Source organism: Equus asinus, chromosome 25, assembly GCF_041296235.1.
Source record: "Equus asinus isolate D_3611 breed Donkey chromosome 25, EquAss-T2T_v2, whole genome shotgun sequence".
Taxonomy (NCBI): Eukaryota; Metazoa; Chordata; class Mammalia; order Perissodactyla; family Equidae; genus Equus; species Equus asinus.
Genome location: NC_091814.1, coordinates 23,273,871 through 23,293,535, shown reverse-complemented (window position 1 = coordinate 23,293,535; position 19,665 = coordinate 23,273,871). Strand labels below are relative to the sequence as shown.

Sequence of the window (19,665 nt, the reverse complement as noted above, 5' to 3'; positions counted from 1 at the left end):
ATGGCGACACTTTCATATTTTCTCTTTCTTTGATCTTACTCACACTACCCAGTAGTGATGAGATTGCCAGGAGGTGTGGGAGAGGCCCATCACCTCCCCGCTCCCACCCTCTGACGACTAACAATGGACCAGAGCTTCGTATTCCCCTTTTCTCTCTCACCTTGGAAGAGCGGCCACTGATTTCTGAAGGGATCGTGGGCTCTAAAGCTCCAGGTGGTGGAGCAAAGGCCAAGCCTGGCTTTGCCATCACCACAGTCCAACTGGTCCAGCTGCAGCAGCAGATAACTGGTCACCTGGGTGCCTGGCTGCAGCTGTGTCTGTGAAGCTTGCAGCTCTGGCCTTTGGAAACTCCAGTTTGTCCTCAAAGGCCCTCGGTGACTGGCCTCCAGGGTGGGAGCTGACAGGAGAAGAGGGCTCAGTGGGACCAATCCCAGCTTTCCTTTCCTCAGCCCTGGGAGCCCACCCATTTCTAATGTCCATGCCTGTCAGTGAGACCACCCAGCAACCCAAAGCAAAAAGGCAGACCTCATGTACATGAAGGAGCTGTCAGCTTCACGTGTGTCCCTGGGGATGCTGAGATGGCAGGTGACAGGATGCAGTGTCCCAGAAGTGAGAAACCCACTGAGTCCAGAGGATTTTGGATGGAAGGATGAAGTCATGCCTGTGAATCTGTTCTCATTAACTTAGTCCTATAGCTTAGAGAGAAGGTTCTAGAGAGGCCTTAGGACATGGGGGAGAAAGCGATGTTGATGTGTACCCACAGTATAAAAGAACAGGGAGAGAAGTACGGCCACAAGTCTTCAGGTCCGGTAGAAGACACATTTGGGAAAACGTAGAACAGGGACCGAGTTATCCGAAGTTTTGTAAAGTTCTGCGGCCTTTTGAGCAGCTTTGTCTGTAATTTTTGACTGCCCTCCACCCACCCACACATGTAAATATCTATAGCCACGCAGGGCACCGGCAGCTACAGGACATGTAGTAGAGGTCTGAGTCCCCGATTGGAAACTTAGGGACAGAGAAGTGCCACAGAGTCAGACTTTGTGGTTCTTCAGGGAGGTAAGAGAGCGCTCAATCCTGTGTCCCACACCCCTCGGTGGGGGCTGGGCAGTTCTCCCTAATAAACGTGTATATTTTGACTGTGCAATGAACACATACTCTCAGAAAGGGGGCTAACAAAGACTTCAAATAGCCTCAGGCCAGTCCAGGTCAGACTCAGGCGGGCTCCTGGCCCGCAGGGCCTGCTCTGCACTGCGAGGGCTCCCCTCTCTCCTGCCCTCTAGCCATCCTCATTCTCACCAAGGGTTCACTGTTCCATAGAAATGTCTCTGTGTGTCTGTTGCCATTTCGTCTTCCAGATCACAGACTCTCCTGACTCCTGTCCGTGCTCCATCCAGCCTCCCTCAAGGTGCGTTCCCTGGTTCCATGCTCTCTCACCAGCAAATGTCTCACCCGCCTTCTTACCCCAGATCCTGCCCCATCCTGTGCCTGCTCTGCTGGGGGAACTTCCTCTCCCCTCTCTGCTACACACTCTCAACTCTGCACCTCCTTTGCACTCCCTCCTTCTCTCTTCTGGCCCCTCTTTCTTCTACAGCATCGCTTCCCACACCTCCCTTAGATAAATCCTCTGGAATCAGCCTGCCCTCCAGCCCCCACCCCAGCCCTGCACCACATGCCTCTTCTGGCTTCCAGGTCTTTTTCCACAAGGACTTCTCTCGGGCTGTACCCTGTACTGCCTGTAGCCCCTCTGCTGCCATACACAGTGTTTACATGTTGTCATCAGCGAACCCCAACACAGGACGGGTCCGTGTAGAATTTAGGTGATCTCTTCACTTATCTCAGCCCATCTGCATGGGGCAATTTGTCCTTTCCTGCTGCATTTTGAACGATGGCCTGGCAAGGCCGTGCCCCATCACACACATCTCACTTCTGACGTGTGTCTGAGCATTTCTCATCCTCCTCATGGGGACCGAGACCTGGCTGTCAGGGTAACCGAGACAGAGATGTGCAGCTTTACAACGGCGGCAGGACAACTCTAAGTGAGAGCAGAAAAGCCCCGAGGGCAGGGGCTGGTGAGACAGATCTCTCAGCCCTGGCTGATTTTCCATGGAGAGAGCTCCTCATGGAGCTGCAGCTCCCCTGGGAGGGCCTGGGTGAGCCGCTGGCTCTGCTCACAGGACGGAGTGCTCTGAGAGGGTAGGAGCTGGCAGATCGGCATGAGTGGAAACAGGAGTTCTTTGGATGAGTCTCCCAACTTTTCTGTTTAAGTTTAAAATTATTTGACATAGTTTGGAACAAAGCACAAGGAAGAGGGTGAGCACCATCCCCGCTTAGTCCCTGATGTTCCGACTGCTGAGAGCAGGAGACAGAGCCTGAGCAGGGGAGTCAGGCCAAACGGGGGCCACAGTCACACTGTGCACTGACTGGGGGTCTGGGGCTAGCAAAGTGACCTTGCTGAGCCTCAGTGCCCTCGGCTCCAACGTGAGATACCTCACCTATTGAGAGTGGCTCTGTGAGGACCGAATGGGTTATAGTGTCCACGGAGCTCACTTGCTGAGGGGCGTGGCACACAACAGACACAAAAGACCTGTGTGACATTTTCAGTCATGAATTGTTGTGATCCTCAGAAAGCCTTCGATTCTCTGCACCTCAGGAAGAACGGGAAACAGGAAAGAGGATGGTCCAGTGTGAAAAGGCACTTACTGACCCGAAAAGGTTGAAGGACAAATTGTTCATGGTCGATTTCACTATAAAATAGTCAGAGAGAGTCAGGAACACCACAGAGTTTCTGGCTCTTCCTACAAGATGATTTCATGAGTAAAGGCTCCTAACAATCCAACCGCCTCGGCCAGAAGAGAAGTCCGTAAGATCGCCTCCGGGAGAGGAGATGAAAACTGTGTTTGAATCTCCCTGCTTGAGGAAATGGCGGCCCCAGTGGGATCTTGCTCACCAGGGAGGACTTTTCTGGAGATAAAGGATAGGGAAGCTTGTGTGCTTTGCTCATAAATTAGGCCAATACCCCCATCAGGTACACAGGCTGTTGATAGTTTACATGAGATGATACCGCCGAGACTAGACACGTGATTGAAACTACAACCTCCACACGGAATAAATCAATGGTGTTGCACAAAGGACGAAACCCATGGCCATTGGTGGAGGATGAAAAATCAGAATGAGAGCTTTGGCTTCATTGAAAACACAGAAACAGGCAGGATTTGGTGTTCAGGATCTCATATCCAAATGCTTCAGAAGCGGGTAGGCACCCCAGGGGAAAAACTTTGAGCTTGGGAACCATGTAATACATGTTGCAAATATTGAGCAGACTGCAAACCTGTGTGGAAAGCCAGAGAGTTTGTACAAAACTACTCAGGAAATACAAGTAGCAACATCATTCCATGAGTATGAGAATTCTTAGGATGAAAAAGAGATGTTTTTCACAAATTCCTCCAGGTAACAATATGATGGCTGAGACTTTTCCATTATCCCTCTATTTCCCCTCTTGAACCTGACTTGATAGGAACAGTCTGCAGTTGTGAGAAATGCCAGGTGACAGGAGTTGAGACTAGAAGAAGAAAATTATCTGACCACAGGATGCTTCTTAAAATTAACTTCAGGAGCACAACTCAAACTGGAAGGAGTCTACAGAACCCATTGGCAGGGATGCACCTCTCAGCCAATGCAGGGTGCTGGATTCAATGAACATAGACATTACCAGAAAACCTCAAGGAATTTCTGCCATTTACAGTGGGAGTACTCACCCTCTGCATCCAGGGTTTGGAAGATTTCGTGTCTGTCAAATGACAATGAAGAATCACTGTAAGGTCTGTAGGAGGAGGACACGTCATGTTCAGTGGAACAACAAACAAAATATTTATTCACAGCGTCCTTGGGGAATCCATTATCTTTCATATAGAGCAGATTGCTGCTGAGGGTGTTGGGGTACAGATGAGTGAAGATAAAAAAAAGGCATTAGGAAAGACAAAAACCAAGGGACGGTTTGGATGGGAAGGATGAGAGTGGGATCACCTAAAACAGAATTAAGGCACCTATGAAGAGAGAAAAAGGAAACTTGCCCTGTCTAGGAAGAGAGTGTGGTTGGAAAGTGAACAGGAGAGAGAGGGAGATCATTAGAGAGAAAAAGAGAAAGAGGGAAAGACAAGTGGAACAAGGACCCAGCAGACATAGCTTAGAGGATGGAGGAAAAGAAAAGATTATGAGAAAGAGGGAAAAAATGTGATGAGAAAGAGGATTGAGTATACCAGGAGACGAGAGACATGAAAAACGTAAACCCAGAAAAGAAGAAGGGTGGCATGAACAGTATTGCATAAAGTGGGCAGGACATAAACGAAGCAGCCAAGGGTAAACTGACTCTGGCATGAGGGTAAACGAAGAGAAAGCTGGAATTTCGGATGTATTTTAGCACCAATTGGGGCATGATGCGGACTATGGTCACGAATGACCGTCTTGGCCGGGAAATAGCCGCCACCGTGGGAATGGCAACCGGGCAGAGGCAGACATGCGTCCTCCGCTGGGTGACAGAAAAAAGAGAGAACGGGAGAGTGCACGCCATCCGCTGACAGATGAGCACACCTCCAGCATCTGACTGCACGTGACCACACAGGAGAGAGATCACGGAATTGGCCCATCTGAGGACCACGGTGAGAAACACAGAGCACTCTGGGAAAGGGACACTTGGCGGTTGCGTGCATGGGGGAAACGGGGATAGTCAGCGCTCGCTGAATTCCCTCGATCGGAGATGCCCAGATGGCCCCTTCCAATGGAGTCCCGGGATTCTTCCGAGTTACCTGCAACACAGGCCGTCTTGGACGCCCCCGTCGTCCTCCGGATCGGTGTGTTGGCCTGGAAAGAAATTCGCACGGGGCCAGTCACACTAAGCAGATCCCCACTCGACCCTTGGGAATCCAGTGTCCAGTCCCAGCCCAGGGACCTCCACATCCTCAGCGTGACAACGGCAGACGGGAAGAGCAATCTGCCAGGAGACCTCAGGCGGTGTCTCGTGAAAGCGCCGGCCTGGCTTTCCTGAGCCAGCGGGCCGCGTCTCCCCGATCGGGGAGGCCCTCAGCCCAGGAGGCTCTCCCGAGTCTGGGAAAACAGCCAAAGAGGCGTGGGGCTCACAGGGCTCACACCTTCTGGGGCACCAGCCTAAGTGCCTGCTCGCACAAGTGCCGCGCTACTCAGCCTTCTCTGCGCGGGGACACTAGTTGTGGAGGCTCGAGTCGAACTCATCGCCTGAGGGGAGAAGGCCGGCTGCACTCTACAAACCCTGGCATCCAGAGGCATCGTCGCCCCCTGCTCCGCAGAAACACTGGCCACCCTGTGGGCTGGGAGAAGGCCAAGGCCTAGGCTCGCACGCGGGAAACACGGGAGCACGGGAAACGGGACAGGTGGCTAGGGGCGTTCTTCCGAGGACTGCTTCGGAAGAGAGGCCAACGTGACGGAGACGGAGAGTGGGGCCCGGAAGAGTGAAGCCCGGGAGGCGTCTCGGAGGCAGATGTCCACAAGGAGGCCAGGCGCACGGGGTGGGCCTAGAATCTGGAGGGACACGCCTCAGGCGTGAAAGTTAGAGCACTGAAGGTGCGAGGAGACATTTCACGCCAGTGGGGACGTTTGACAGACACCTGCCCTGGCGCTACGTACGGCACAGGGGAGCTGAGTTTGTCCTGCCGGCTTTGGGTCCCGTGATGTGTCACTGGGGCCAGGGGCACCTGGGCGTATCCTGGCAAGAAGGAAGGGAGCGCAGCTCCCTCAAGCGTCTCCCGTCTGTGCTTCCAACTCCGTCCTCCAGCCTGATTCCCTTCAATGTGTCTGTCTGCACAGCCAGAGGGCTGGCATGCCAAGGACACGGACCGCCCAGGGAGTCCAGCTGGAGCCTTATCCCCTGCACAGCGGCAATACTCACTGGGGGTGTCTGCCAGGGAGGAGACGGCCAGGCCCTGGAAGCAGAAGACGGCACTGCTCGACTGAGTCCAGCAGGACTCGGACTGGCCGACATCCGTGGCACATGTCCAGGAGTATTCCTCCAGGCACGCTCTCGGGAGCGGAGGCTCGACCGTGGGCGGCACATCCCCGCCGAGCCTGTGGGGGGAGGGAGGGCTCAAGTGGAGACAAGCGGCTTTGGGAAACACACATTCCTAGAGCTGCTTTCCCTGGAAGGTGGAAGGGTCTGCTCGCAGAAGAGCAATGGGAAGGGCTCAGCCAGGGAGATCACACAATCCTCCTCTGGCTCGGGCCAGGCTGCAGTTGAAGTGGGAACAGGAGAGAGAGCTGGAAAAAGACAGAGACAGAGAGGGCCGGGGGGTGGGGCGCGCAGGGAGAGAGACAGAGAGCGCGAGAGAGCGAGCGATCCAGCGTGAGCCGACGAGAGACAGACAGACACAGACACAGACACAGAGACAGAGACAGAGAGACAAACAGAGAGAGACACATAGAGAGAGAGGGAGAGAGACAGACACACAGACAGAGACAGAGGAGGAGAGAGCGAGCAGAGCTTGCTCAGAGCACCGAGCAGAAAATGAGCTCTTGAGCAAGGAGTACGAGCGCCTCCACTCCACAAGAGTCATCACACACCCACCCACTCAGAGGACCCTAAAGGCGGCATCAACACTCTTGCATCCAGTTGGTGGAAATGCACAGACAGCTGCCAAGTGAACCCTGCCTGGGCTCTGGCACCACTGTCGACTCCTAGAAATCTGGAAGCTGCAAGGTCTGCCTCTCTCCCTACTGGGGCATGATGCGGACTTTGGTCACGAATGACCGTCTTGGCCGGGAAATAGCCGCCACCGTGGGAATGGCAACTGGGCAGAGGCAGACATGCGTCCTCCGCTGGGTGACGGAAAAAAGAGAGAACGGGAGAGCGCACGCCATCCGCTGACAGATGAGCACACCTCCGGCATCTGACTGCACGTGACCACACTGAAGAGAGATCACGGAATTGGCCCATCTGAGGACCACGGTGAGAAACACAGAGCACTCTGGGAAAGGGACACTTGGTGGTTGTCTGCATGGGGAAACGGGGATAGCGAGCACTTCCTGATGTCCCTATACCTGAGATCATCACATTTCCCCTTCAAATGAAGTCCCTTCTTGTTTCATTGTATAATCCCCATGATGGTCTCCATTCTATGCTTCTTTCTCTGACTGTTTACAGAACAGGTACATTTTTCTCATCTCACTCCATTTTTGTTGTTTAATGCGGTTAATCATCCCTTTAGTTTTTGCACTGCTAGTTTACTTCCTTCCAGAGACCATCATTAATGTGTAGCAGTTAGATATGCGTCTCACCCTGATTTTTCTTGCAGGAGAGAATAGAGCTTTTCTCTATGTGCATGATTTCCTAAGGGTGTTGCGTTCTCTTGTGTCAGACTTACAGGTCCATAGAGATGAGTAACATTGAAGTTAACAGAGCCTTTTCCTTGTTGGTTGAGTGAATTAAATCATTACAACCTCCACGTTTCCTTCTCTTGCCTCTGGCATTTGTGACTTTGTTCCCCTCACTTACTGTTCTTTCTGATACCGTCTCCACATTTTCCCCACCCATTACCGGCACCAGATTATTCATTGTCACCTGTGAGTCAGTGTGCCTTGTGTCTTTTCATCTTCCTTGTCTTCGTTATTCCCTGCAAATAAATTCAGAAATGTCCAGTTAGCTCTTTCCCACTTTAACCTCTATAAACGCAGTGACCTCAACAGCCATAGAGACATAAATATCTATGCAGGAGTCCGTATGGTCTTGAAGTCCTAGTGCATTGTCTTGAAAGCATTGCCCCAGCATGGATTTCTGATTTACCAGGCGGTGTGTCTGTGATCCGCTGGATCACCATCATTGCAGACTCTGCCTGAAATTGGGCAAAAGTTTAAGCTGTCTTTTGTTCCTCATATCACTGGGTACTTGTCCAGCTTCCATCTTGAATTCTGCGACTGCGTGCTCCATTCTGCCACAAATCCTGCCAAAGGCACAGGCCCTATATCCCTTCCCAGCTCTCACAGAGAACCTCGTCCTTTCTCTAAGGAGACAAGAAAGAACCCAAGCCAACATCCCTCATCTGGGGACTTTAAGGGCCCTCCAAGTTGGCTTCTGTGTGTTGTGGAGGGAAATTCTCTCTACGGAAAGGTCTCCAGTCTAAACTCTCTACCACCAAGTTCTACCACATCCAGTACCTTGCCCAACCCCACAGAGCGAGAGGCTTGCTTTGTTCTCAAGTGCATTCATAGACATTCCTACGTTTGATGACTACAGCTACCGTGAACAGATTATTGGATCCATTTTACTGCTGAGGAGATTGATACAGATGAAGTAAAAATCAATCTCTCACCCAGTGTTAGTACCGTCAGCTCTCAGGCTGGAGCCTGGGAATGGCCACCCTTAGTCCAAGGCTCTTTTCACTCAAACAAGCTGCCTCCTGTCACATCCTCTTTTGTGTCCTCTGACAGTAGGTAGGTGTGGCCTCCTGCCCTAAAGGTCACAGTCCATCAGGAAGGAAGCCGACACTTGCACCACTATGACCTCCACCCTGGGCATATCTGCTCTCTGCGCCCACCTAGCCAGTCCTGGTCCTACCATGGTCCCAAGTGCAACACGCAAACTGGGACAGCTAGTCAAAACATTACGAGGGGAGGTGTAGAGGGTCTTGTGAGCCAGGCACCTTGGAGAAGTTCAGTGCAGTGAGGGCCTGTGGCCACCTTACCTGGGCCGAGTATGTGGGCAAGGTGCTTGGCCAGCCTATATCCCTCAGCCAGTTGCTGGCGGAAGGCCTGCCCTTGGTGGTCATCAGAGCCGTTGTGTGTCAGCAGGTCATTGAGGTGCTGACTCAGCAGGGCCCACACTTCTCGCCCTTCCTGTAACTTGTGCCGCAGATAGGCCAGTTGCTGCTCCTGCTCTTGAATTAGGAGATTGGATTCCCTAAGGTGGGACAGAAGAGAAAACTTGAGAGTCCAAAGGGATGAGTGACAGATTCTAAAGATTTTCAAGATTTCTGTGAGAACTGCCCCCAAGGAGTCCTCAGAGAATTCTGGCCGATGTGTGGCGACTTGCCTGTGGCAAAGAGAAAGAGGAAGGTAAATCACAGGTTTCCTCTGTATCAGAGAGAGCTCCTGTCAGATTCCTGGACATCCTACTCATTGTTCCTGCTGTCAACAAAACCAGGTGTCTTCCTAAACCTGTTTTAAAAACGTGTCTCTTCAGTTACCCCCTTCAGCCATGCCCGCTTCTATGTTGAAATACACATGGTGCATTCTGCAGTGAATGGACACAAAGCCACACACAGAAATGTGCACGAGCACAGCTGGGTTAGCTGGAAAGAACACGAGAATGACAGGGTCAAGGAGACAGAATTCTTTAGAAAGAAAACACAACAAGCCCTCGTGAGACAGGCGGTGATTGTGATTAAAGGGAAATGAGCGAGTGATGGCACAACACTGTCAACGTACTAAATGCCACTGAATTGTTCACCTCAATTTGTGCAAATTCGTGTTTGGTGAATTTCAGTTCAAAAATTTATAGTTTTGAAAAAAAAGAGTAAGTGAGCCTCTGGATAACTGGAGTCCATAATTTTCCAATTACTTTTCCCTAGTTGCTTTATAAACATTTGAACACAAGTGCCTGCCGTGTACATTTCTGCCTTCTCTTGGCCCAAAGTTGCTCCCTGCCCCACTTCAGCTTTTCCCACAGCTACCCACCAGCCTACCCCCACACAGCCCTCCTTACCTGAGCTTCTTGGCTAGCGTTGACTCCTCTGCCAGCTTCCCCTCCTCAAAAGGCAGCTTGTCCCCAAGCACGGATTCAATGATGTCTTTGCACTCTCCACACTCTGAAAAAGGACAGAGAGCCCTGCCTCAGTGGAAAGCTGGCCATGCTGCTGTGGTCACTGCCTTCAAGGGAGGAAGCAGGGTCCATGCCCAGTACCAGGCTCCACACTGGGATTTCCGCATCTTATTCCTCGGCCTCCAAACTACTACACAGCATTGGGTTACTCCCCATTTTAGAGCTGAGGAAAGAGAAGCTCCAAGGCACAGAAAGTAACTAGATACATTAACTTCTATTTGACAAAGGCAGAATTCCCATCCCCTGAGACTGACCCTGAGTCGTGGGCCTTAGTCACGTTACCAAGCCTCGCAGCCTCTTAAGTGAAAACACCAAGCAGGCGCTGTGCTTGGGAAGGCCCGGTGGACTCTACTGACTGTTGGTTCCCTTGAGCTCAGAATTTCAAGGTCAAGTACATCCAAGATAAAGACATTTATATGGATTCAACCCTGTAAAATATTATGCATTTGCCCATAAATTTCTGAAGGAAACGTGCACAGATACTAAGAAAGTTTGTGTTAAATTAAAAGCAATAGAAGGAAGAACTAACAAATAGTGTTGGCCCTGTGACAGGGACTTACAGAAATCATCCATGTGATGCATTGCAACAACTCAAACAAGTAGGTACCATGACAGCACCGTACTAACAGAGGAGGAAACTGAGGCACAGAAAGACACACAGCTTGGATTGGAGCCCAGAAAGACTGGCCCAGAGTCCATGCTCTTCACCACTGCACCGTGTTACATTGACACCCAGGTCTTAAGTGATATCTTTCTTCTTCATCAGCTTCAAAATGTGTTTCCTACAGTTACGCTGTGATTCTAAGGCAGGATGTAAATAAAACTTCGTTTGTCCTTTCCTGAAAGCTCATCTCTTCAGTTTTTAAATGGCAGGCTTTGATTTTCTCTGTGTCAGTCATTTTAGTTACTCCCCCCTCAATGGCTTATTGAAAAGCAATTGTAGGAAACGACCCCAATTCAGGCTCCGAGTTGTCAAGATCCTTCTAAACACTCTGCTGTGCACATGCCCTGGTTGTCACGGTTCTTGTCGTCACTACAGCCCAGTCTCACTGAGCAGGCAATCGAGCTTCCAGTTTTGAGGCTGACTGGGGCAGGGAAGGGGCTGCCTCACACACTGGCTTGAGTTTTCCTGGGGCTGGTGGTCTCCCCCACCTACCTCACTTTGTGGCCTCAATTTGGCCACAGGTCTCATAGCCCAGACTCTCAAGGTCACCTGGACCTGTTGGTTGCCTTGCATCCCTGAGGGTTCACCAGCTGAGAGGGAGATACAGGTGGTGGGACAGATTCTCTGGTTTCCATAGAAACAGCCCCAACCTTACCACAGGGTGTCAAACGTCTTCCTCAGACTCAGGAAGAAGAGCCCGTGCCCTGGAAGAGAGGGCTTCCCTCTCACCAGGGCATTCCCTGTCTTGATGGTGTCACTCCTGGATAGCACAGTTTCGGTGAGGAGCATATTCATCTTTAAGCTCCTATAAAGCAGCTACTATCATCTGTTTTCCCACTGTAAGTAGCACAGTGCTTTGCCCATGGGACCTCAGAGAAGCTTGAACTGAGGGAGTTCACTTGTCCCAGACATTTAGGCCAAGAGCGATGCAGGATGTGGTAAAGGACAGAGAGGATGCTGAGAGAAACAGTGCAGCCCTTTCCTGAGAGGAAGACGCAATTGTGTGGCTGCACCAGCAATCGATGTCTGGGACTCGAATTCTAAAGCCGCCCTATGCCACACTGCAAATCTGAAAAAGTTGCTAAACTCTTTGTGCATCAGTTTCTCCATCCCCAGCAAAATGAGGGCAAAATACCTACCTCTGACTTTCCTGGATTGTGGTCAGAATGAAAGTTATTTTGACAAAGGGACCAGAGGATAAAGTCTGGAGAAATTTTAGCGTCTTAGAGGGCAGACAGGGATCACTCACCCATCTGGGGAGCACGGCCCTGGGAGACTTACTGTGCTTCTGCAGCTCGGTGGCCAGGGAGTAGGCAGCAGCTTCGGATACAAGGAATTCCTCCATGAGGGCTTGGAAGTCCTGCTTGCTTTGTGCCAGCTGTGAACGCAATTCCTGGTTGGACTCCTGGAGGGTCACCTCTGCCCTTGGATCAGACAAAGCGTGAGGACACACGGCCATGGTGATGTTGGCAGAAGAGGTAGAGCCAGAGACTGGGCAGAGAATCCCAAACACATAACGAGTTAAAAACAAGCAAAAACAAAAAGGTTTCATCAGGCCAGAGGGGTGTTTACACAAGAATCCTTAACTTACCGTTGGGGACAACTAGATCAACACTCCACAACAGCTGAGGGTCCGGAACTGCCAAAACAAGGTTCAAGATGACAGAGCTCAGAGCCACAGGCACCGCCTGCAGCTCAGAGTCAGACAGGAGTGATGGAGAGAGGCCCCAGCGCGCCGGTTAACGGTCTGGCGTTGCAATAACAGAATTGGAAGGTGGAGGTGTCATGGAATCTTAGGAGGCCCTGCCTTCCAGTTGCCTAGGCCCTGCTGCTACCCCAGGCTGCCCGGCCTTTTCTGAAGGCCACTGCTGATGGGCATCACCCCAAAGCAGCTGTCTACTCTCGTGGTGACACTACCGACCTGTCTCTTTCCAGAAAATATCTAAGCTTGGTTCTCAGTGCCCATTCCTGTGTGCATCTCAAAACAGAAAGAGAAACCAGTGTCCCAACAAAGTTTGTCTTCTGAAGCACCGTCACGAAGTCACCCCACTTTCTCTCTAAATGTAAACCGATCTTAAGGTTTTCCCAGACGTGAAAGATGGCAAACTTTTAGACTCTCATGCTGCTATTCGCTGGGCTTTCTCCAGTTTTTTCTACATCCATTAAAAGGGACAAAAGCAGAGTGTAATACTAAGTGAATGAATAGTTCGTTAAAAAATTATTCTCTGTCCTGACTCACAATACTCCTCTTGCTGCATCCCTGTGTTGTGTCGACTTCTTGCCCCTCACTAGGGCAGCATGTTGGCTTATCTTCAAACTTAAGTCAGTGTGACATCTCTACCTCCTAAAATCCTTCTCTATGTGTGGGCCGCTTTTGTGGTTGTTACTTTTTAAATGTCTGTAAACACTATCTTTCCTACTTGTTGCTTACGGATATCCATATATTATGCCTTCTAGTCCCACAAGAGCTCTTTTCCAGCTCTGAAAATGATTACAGTGGTTTATGAGCATATCCTGAATACACGTAGTGGCCCTTTCTTTTGCAAACACTTGTCAACCTGATGCTATTTCTTGTCTTCATTCAGTTCACTCACGTTTGGAACAGATCAGGGATGCGGAGCAGTGTTGATGGATTGTTGCTGGACAGATCCCTTTGAGCTGTCGTCATGCTACTGACCTGCGGTTATATTCCTCTACCAGAACGTGGAATTTCAAGGTCACGGTTCAGGGATGGTGGATGACCCACAGTGTTATGTGTGTGATGGGGTTCAGTGACAGAGAAGCTGAGGTTGACAAGAGAGGCACAGGCAGGCAGGGGAAAGTGGTGTCCTGAATGCCCTGCTCACTGTCTTCTCATCTGTTCCCACCCGGGTCTTGTGAAGAGGAGACTTGGGAGACCCCCTGTGGCATTGGTCTCTTCAGTTTAGCTGCTGGACTCGGCCGAGCTGAGGGCGTGATGGGTCTGGCCATGTACCACTGAGCATTCATGTCAAGGTAAAGGACAGAGGACCGCATCAACTGCTTTGGAAGCTCATCTCCTCCCCACACCATGCCATCCTCCAACGACACTGTGGAATCCTATTGGTGTGTCAGAGCCATGAAAAGCTTTAAAGAAATCTCTCTTTTGGTGTCAGTTGGATGTGACATTCTTTTCTTTATGTCTCAAAGTCTGCGGTCTGGTGGGCCCAACTGTCCTGAACTGGAATGGACTTGCTAACTTTCTGGTGTTTTGTTAGGTGGCTAGAATATTTATAAGATTTTCTGACTTCAAACCTCACTGTTGAAGTTTGAATGAAGAATGACAGGATTTACTTTGTAATGTGAGAGACTCAGAGAAGATTGGTCTCATCGATGAGCAGAAAGAGTAAATTTCACTTCTACTCAAAGCACGCTAGAATTTGAAATTATGGCTCTCACTGTTGTCAAGGTGGAGTGCCGGGTGCCTGAGGTGTATGTCCCTAAGGCCTCATGTCTATGCTATAAAATGGATGAAGTTAAAATGCAGTCAGATGGGCCAGGTCCCCTTCCATTCTAGAGTCCTCCAACAGTTTCTCCCCTGCTTTAGCGACTTGATTGAAAGTATCCTTGTTGTTCTGCTCTGTCCTGCTTTTGTCTTTTGCATAAAAGTTATACAGCTCCATGTTTCCTACCCCCAGGTCAATCATTATAATAAGCACCTGCATCCAAAGCAGTCCTGAGACAAAAGAAACAAAGCTGGAGGTATGGTACTTCCTGATTTCAAAATATACTACAAGCTCTATTAATCAAAACATTACGGGGCCAGCCCGTTGGCAGGCAGAGTGCTTTGAGCTCACATGTGCCACTTCAGCGGCCCAGGGTTCACCAGTTCGGATAGCGGGTGTGTACCTACTCCCTGCTTAACAAGTCATGCTGTGGCACCGGTCCTACAGAAAAGAAAATAGAGGAAGATGTGCACGGATGTCAGCTCAGGCCCAATCTTCCACAGCAAAAAGGTGAAGATTGGTGGCAGATGTTAGATGAGGACTAAACTTCCTCAAAAAAAAATCATGATACTGGAAAGAAAGCAGACACAAAGATCAATGGAACCGAATGGAGAGCACAGAAATAAACCCTCACATCTATGGACAGCTAATCTTTGACAAAAGAGCCAAGAACGGACAGTGGAGAAAGGAACATCTCTTCAATAAATGTTACTGAGAAATTGGACAGCCACATGGAAAAGAATGAAAGCAGACCATTATCTTACACGACACAGAAAATTAACTCAAAATGCATTAAAGGCTGGAATGTAAGACATGAAACTAGAAAATTAGAAGAAAACATAGGCAGTGCACTCTTTGACATTGGTCTTCACAGTATCCTTTGGATTATCATGTCTCCTCAGGCAAGGGAAACAGAAGAAAGAAGAAACAAATGGGACTACGTGAAACAAAACTTCTTAACTCACAGTTGAGAATGACTTGATCAGCACTCCACAACAGCTGAGGGTCCGGAACTGCCAAACAAGGTTCAAGATGCCAGAGCTCAGAGCCACAGGCACCGCCTGTAACTCAGAGTAAGACAGGAGTGAGGGAGAGAGGCCCCAGCATGCCAGTTAACGGTCTGGCATTGCAATAACAGAATTGGAAAGTGGGGGTGTCATGGAATCTTAGGAGGCCCTGCCTTCCAGTTGCCTAGGCCCTGCTGCTACCCCAGGCTGCCCGGCCTTTTCTGAAGGCCACTGCTGATGGGCATCACCCCAAAGCAGCTGTCTACTCTCGTGGTGACACTACCGACCTGTCTCTTTCCAGAAAATATCTAAGCATAGTTCTCAGTGCCCATTCCTGTGTGCATCTCAAAACAGAAAGAGAAACCAGTGTCCCAACAAAGTTTGTTTTCTGAAGCACCGTCACGAAGTCACCCCACTTTCTCTCTAAATGTAAACCGATCTTAAGGTTTTCCCAGACGTGAAAGATGGCAAACTTTTAGACTCTCATGCTGCTATTCGCTGGGCTTTCTCCAGTTTTTTCTACATCCATTAAAAGGGACAAAAGCAGAGTGTAATACTAAGTGAATGAATAGTTCGTTAAAAAATTATTCTCTGTCCTGACTCACAATACTCCTCTTGCTGCATCCCTGTGTTGTGTCGACTTCTTGCCCCTCACTAGGGCAGCATGTTGGCTTATCTTCAAACTTAAGTCAGTGTGACACCTCTACCTCCTAAAATCCTTCTCTATGTGTGGGCCGCTTTTGTGGTTGTTACTTTTTAAATGTCTGTAAACACTATCTTTCCTACTTGTTGCTTACGGATATCCATATATTATGCCTTCTAGTCCCACAAGAGCTCTTTTCCAGCTCTGAAAATGATTACAGTGGTTTATGAGCATATCCTGAATACACGTAGTGGCCCTTTCTTTTGCAAACACTTGTCAACCTGATGCTATTTCTTGTCTTCATTCAGTTCACTCACGTTTGGAACAGATCAGGGATGCGGAGCAGTGTTGATGGATTGTTGCTGGACAGATCCCTTTGAGCTGTCGTCATGCTACTGACCTGCGGTTATATTCCTCTACCAGAACGTGGAATTTCAAGGTCACGGTTCAGGGATGGTCGATCACCCACAGGGGACATGTGCAATGGGGTTCAGAGACAGAGAAGCTGAGGTTGAGAATAGGAGGACAGGCAGGGAGGGAAAGTTGTACCCTGAACGCCCTCTTCACACTCTTGTCATCTGTTCCCACCTGGGTCTTGTGAAGATGAGACTTGGGAGACCCCCTGTGGCATTGGTCTCTTCAGTTTAGCTGCTCCAGTACTTTGATTTGAGGGTGCGATGCCTCTGCCCAAGTACCACTGAGCATTTATGTCAAGGTAAAGGGCAGAGGACCGCATCAACCGCTTTTGAAGCTCATCTTCTTTCTACCCTACACCATCCTCCAACCACACTGTGGAAGGATTTGGTGTTTGAGATGCATGTAAAGCTTTAAAGAGATCTTTCTTTTGGCGTCAGTTGGACCCGACATTCTTTTCTTTACATCTCAAAGTCTGTGATCTAGTGGACCCAACTGTACTGAACTCGAATGGAGTTGGGCTTGCTAACTTTCTGGTGTTTTGTTAGGTGGCTAGAATATTTCTAAGATTTTCTTACTTAAATGTCACTGTTGATGTTTAATGAGTAATAATAGGATTTATTTCGTAAGGTGAGAGACTCAGAGAAGACTGGTCTCATCCATGTGCAAAATCTAATTTTCACTTCTATTCAAAGAAAGCCAGAATTTGAAATTAGGGCTCCCACCATTTTCAAGGTGGACTCTCAGTTACCTCAGGATATCTTCCCAAGGGTTCATGTCTCTGCTATAAAACGGATGAAATTAAAATGAAATCAGATGGGCCAGGTCCTCTCCATTCTCGAGTGCTCCAACAGTTTCTCCCCTGCTTTAGAGACTTGACCGAAAATATCCTTGTTGTTCTGCTCTGTCCTGCTTTTGTCTTTTGCATAAAAGTGATACGGTTCAGTGTTTCCTACCCCCAAGTCAATCATTTTAAGATTCACCTGGATCCAAAGCATCCTGTGTCAAAAGAACAAAGCCGGAGAGATCACATTCCCTGATTTCAAAATATACTACAAAGCTATATTAATCAAAACGTCATGATAGTGGCAGGAAAACAGACACACAGATCAATGGAACAGAATGGAGAACACAGAAATAAACCTTCACATCTACGGACAGCTAATTTTCAACAAAAGAGCAGAGACCATACAAAGGAGAAAGGAAAGTCTCTTTGATAAATGGTTCCAGGGAAATTGCACAGCCTTAAGCAAAAGAACGAATGTAGACCCTTATCTTACACCACACAGAGAAATTAACTCAAAATGCATTAAAGACTTGAATGTAAGACCTGGAACCACAAACTCCTAGAAGAAAGCAGAGGCAGTACACTCTTTGGCACTGGTCTTAGTAGTACCTTGCTGAGTATTATATCTCCTCAGGCTAGGGAAACAAACGAAAAAGTAACCAAATGAGACTACACCAAACGGGAATTCTTAACTTACTGTTGAGGACAACTTGATCAATACCCCACAACACTTGAGAGTCTGTAACTGCCACAACAAGGTTGAAGATCTCAGAGCTCGGAGCCCCAAGCACCACCTGTAGCTCAGAGTCAGACAGGAGTGATGGAGAGAGGACTCAGTGCGCCAGTTAACGGTCTGGTGTTGCAATAACAGAATTGGAAGGTGGGGGTGTCATGGAATCTGAGGAGCCCCTGCCTTCCAGTTGCCTAGGCCGTGCTGATACCCAAGGCTGCCTGGTCTCTTCCAAAGGCCACCACTGATGGGGACCACCCTTCAGCCACCACTCCCAATAGCTGTCTGCCCTTCTGCTGATAGCGACCTGTTTCCTAAAAATATCGAAGCATAATTCTCACCGTTCTTTCTTATGTGTGTGTCTAAAAACACCAAAACAAAACTGTTCCCCTTTTATTTGTTGGGATATTAAGCATAGCAAGGGATACCATCAACACAATGAAAAGACCATTACCAACTGGGAGAAGATATTTGCAAATCATAAATCCGATAAGGGGTTAATATGCAAAGTATAGAAAGAATTTATACAACTCAGCAACAACAAAACAAACAGGAAAAACCCAATTAAAAAATGTGCAGAGGATCTTAACAGACAGTTTTCCAAACAAGGTATTCAGGTGGCCAATCGGCACCTGAGAAGACGTTCTACATCACTAATTCCTAGGGAAACGCAAATCAAAACCATAATGAGATATCACCTCATGGTTGTCGGAATGGCTATCACGAAAAAGAAAATAAGTGTTGGAGAGGATGTAGAGAAAAGGGAACCCTCATATATTACTGATGGGAATGTAAACTGGGGCAGCCACTATAGAAAATAGTATGGAGATCTCTCAAAAAACGAAAAACAGAACTACCATATAATCCAGGTAGTCCACTTCTGTGTATTTATCCAAAGAACAGAAACTCCCTAATTCCAAAAGATTTATGCACCCCTATTTTCATGGGAGCATTATTCATAACAGCCGAGACTTGCAAGCAACCTAAGTGACCATCAACAGATGAATGGATAAAGACGATGTGACACACACACACACACACACCATGGAGTACTACTCAGCCATAAAAAGAGGGAATCTTGCCATTTTTGACAACGTGGAGGGAACTTGAGAGTATTATGCTAAGCGAAATAAGTCTGACGGAGAAAGTCAAATGCCATAGGATTTCACTCATACATGGAAGATAAAACAACAACAACAACAACAAATAAACATATAAACACAGAGAATAAATTGCTGTTTCCCAGAGGCGAAGGGGGGAGGGGAGAGGGCAAAGGGGTAAAGGGGCACATATGCTGGGTGACTGATGACAACTAGACTTCTGGTAGTGAATCTGATGGAGTCGATACAGAAGTTGAAATATAATGATGTACACTAAAATTGATATGATGTTATAAACCAGTATTACTGCAATAAAAATTAATTTAACAGAAAAAGAAAATATATGACAAGCAGAGATGGAATACCTGTTGCGAGAAATTAGAGGTCACAAGGAAATGGTCCTCTGCTGAGGCATACCCTTGCAGCGTCTAAATTTATACCATTAAAAATTCACCTCTTTGGATCAAAACATCCCACAGGAATACCCTGTTAAAATGTTAAGCTTACCTGGAATATTAATTCTATCAGCATCATAGGCTCACAACAAGTGGTAATAAGATCACTGAAAAACCAAGAAGAATGGATTTGACCGAAGACTTATAACGATACTACAAAGACGAATGTTCTTGGCTCTACTCCTACCAATTTCTTAAGAACCCCAACTCTCTTCAAATTCCTTTGAAATAGCTCTGGGAATTCCCCAAGGGGACTGAAATCTGCATTCCAGAAACTTCTCTGGTCACCAAGGTGCACCTGCCATTTGGTCATCTGGTAACTGCAGATAACCAGAGGGGCAACTATGCTCTGAGGCCACCAAGGACTCTATGATGAAGATCTCTGCCATCTCCGGTGCCAGCTCTCCTGCCAGTGCCTTCTACTCTGTGGCTGCTGAGGCCTGATGTGGAAGGAATTCCTGTCTTTCCCAGGAAGCCATCTTTCCTCTCAGCCCAAACTCTAGCCCACCGTTGCTTCTTATGTCTGGAGCCTTCCTGTATCAACATTTTACAACTTTCCTCAC

The 19,665-nt window shown here is 48.6% G+C and overlaps 1 protein-coding gene across 1 annotated transcript in view; it reads right to left on the bottom strand.

The window, feature by feature from the left end:
- Positions 1–19,665, bottom strand: part of LOC123280657 (putative NBPF family member NBPF5) — a 33,242-nt gene that overhangs the window by 3,849 nt on the left and 9,728 nt on the right. The window contains exons 9-18 of the mRNA XM_070497512.1: positions 14,932–19,209; positions 12,094–12,141; positions 11,784–11,993; positions 9,722–9,824; positions 8,703–8,917; positions 7,583–7,634; positions 5,918–6,093; positions 4,803–4,857; positions 3,756–3,820; positions 161–397 (exon numbers count right to left, since the gene is read on the bottom strand). Of these exons, the coding sequence (XP_070353613.1) occupies positions 161–397; positions 3,756–3,820; positions 4,803–4,857; positions 5,918–6,093; positions 7,583–7,634; positions 8,703–8,917; positions 9,722–9,824; positions 11,784–11,961 (1,081 nt within the window). The 5' untranslated portion in view covers positions 11,962–11,993; positions 12,094–12,141; positions 14,932–19,209. The remainder of the gene's footprint in view (positions 1–160; positions 398–3,755; positions 3,821–4,802; positions 4,858–5,917; positions 6,094–7,582; positions 7,635–8,702; positions 8,918–9,721; positions 9,825–11,783; positions 11,994–12,093; positions 12,142–14,931; positions 19,210–19,665) is intronic.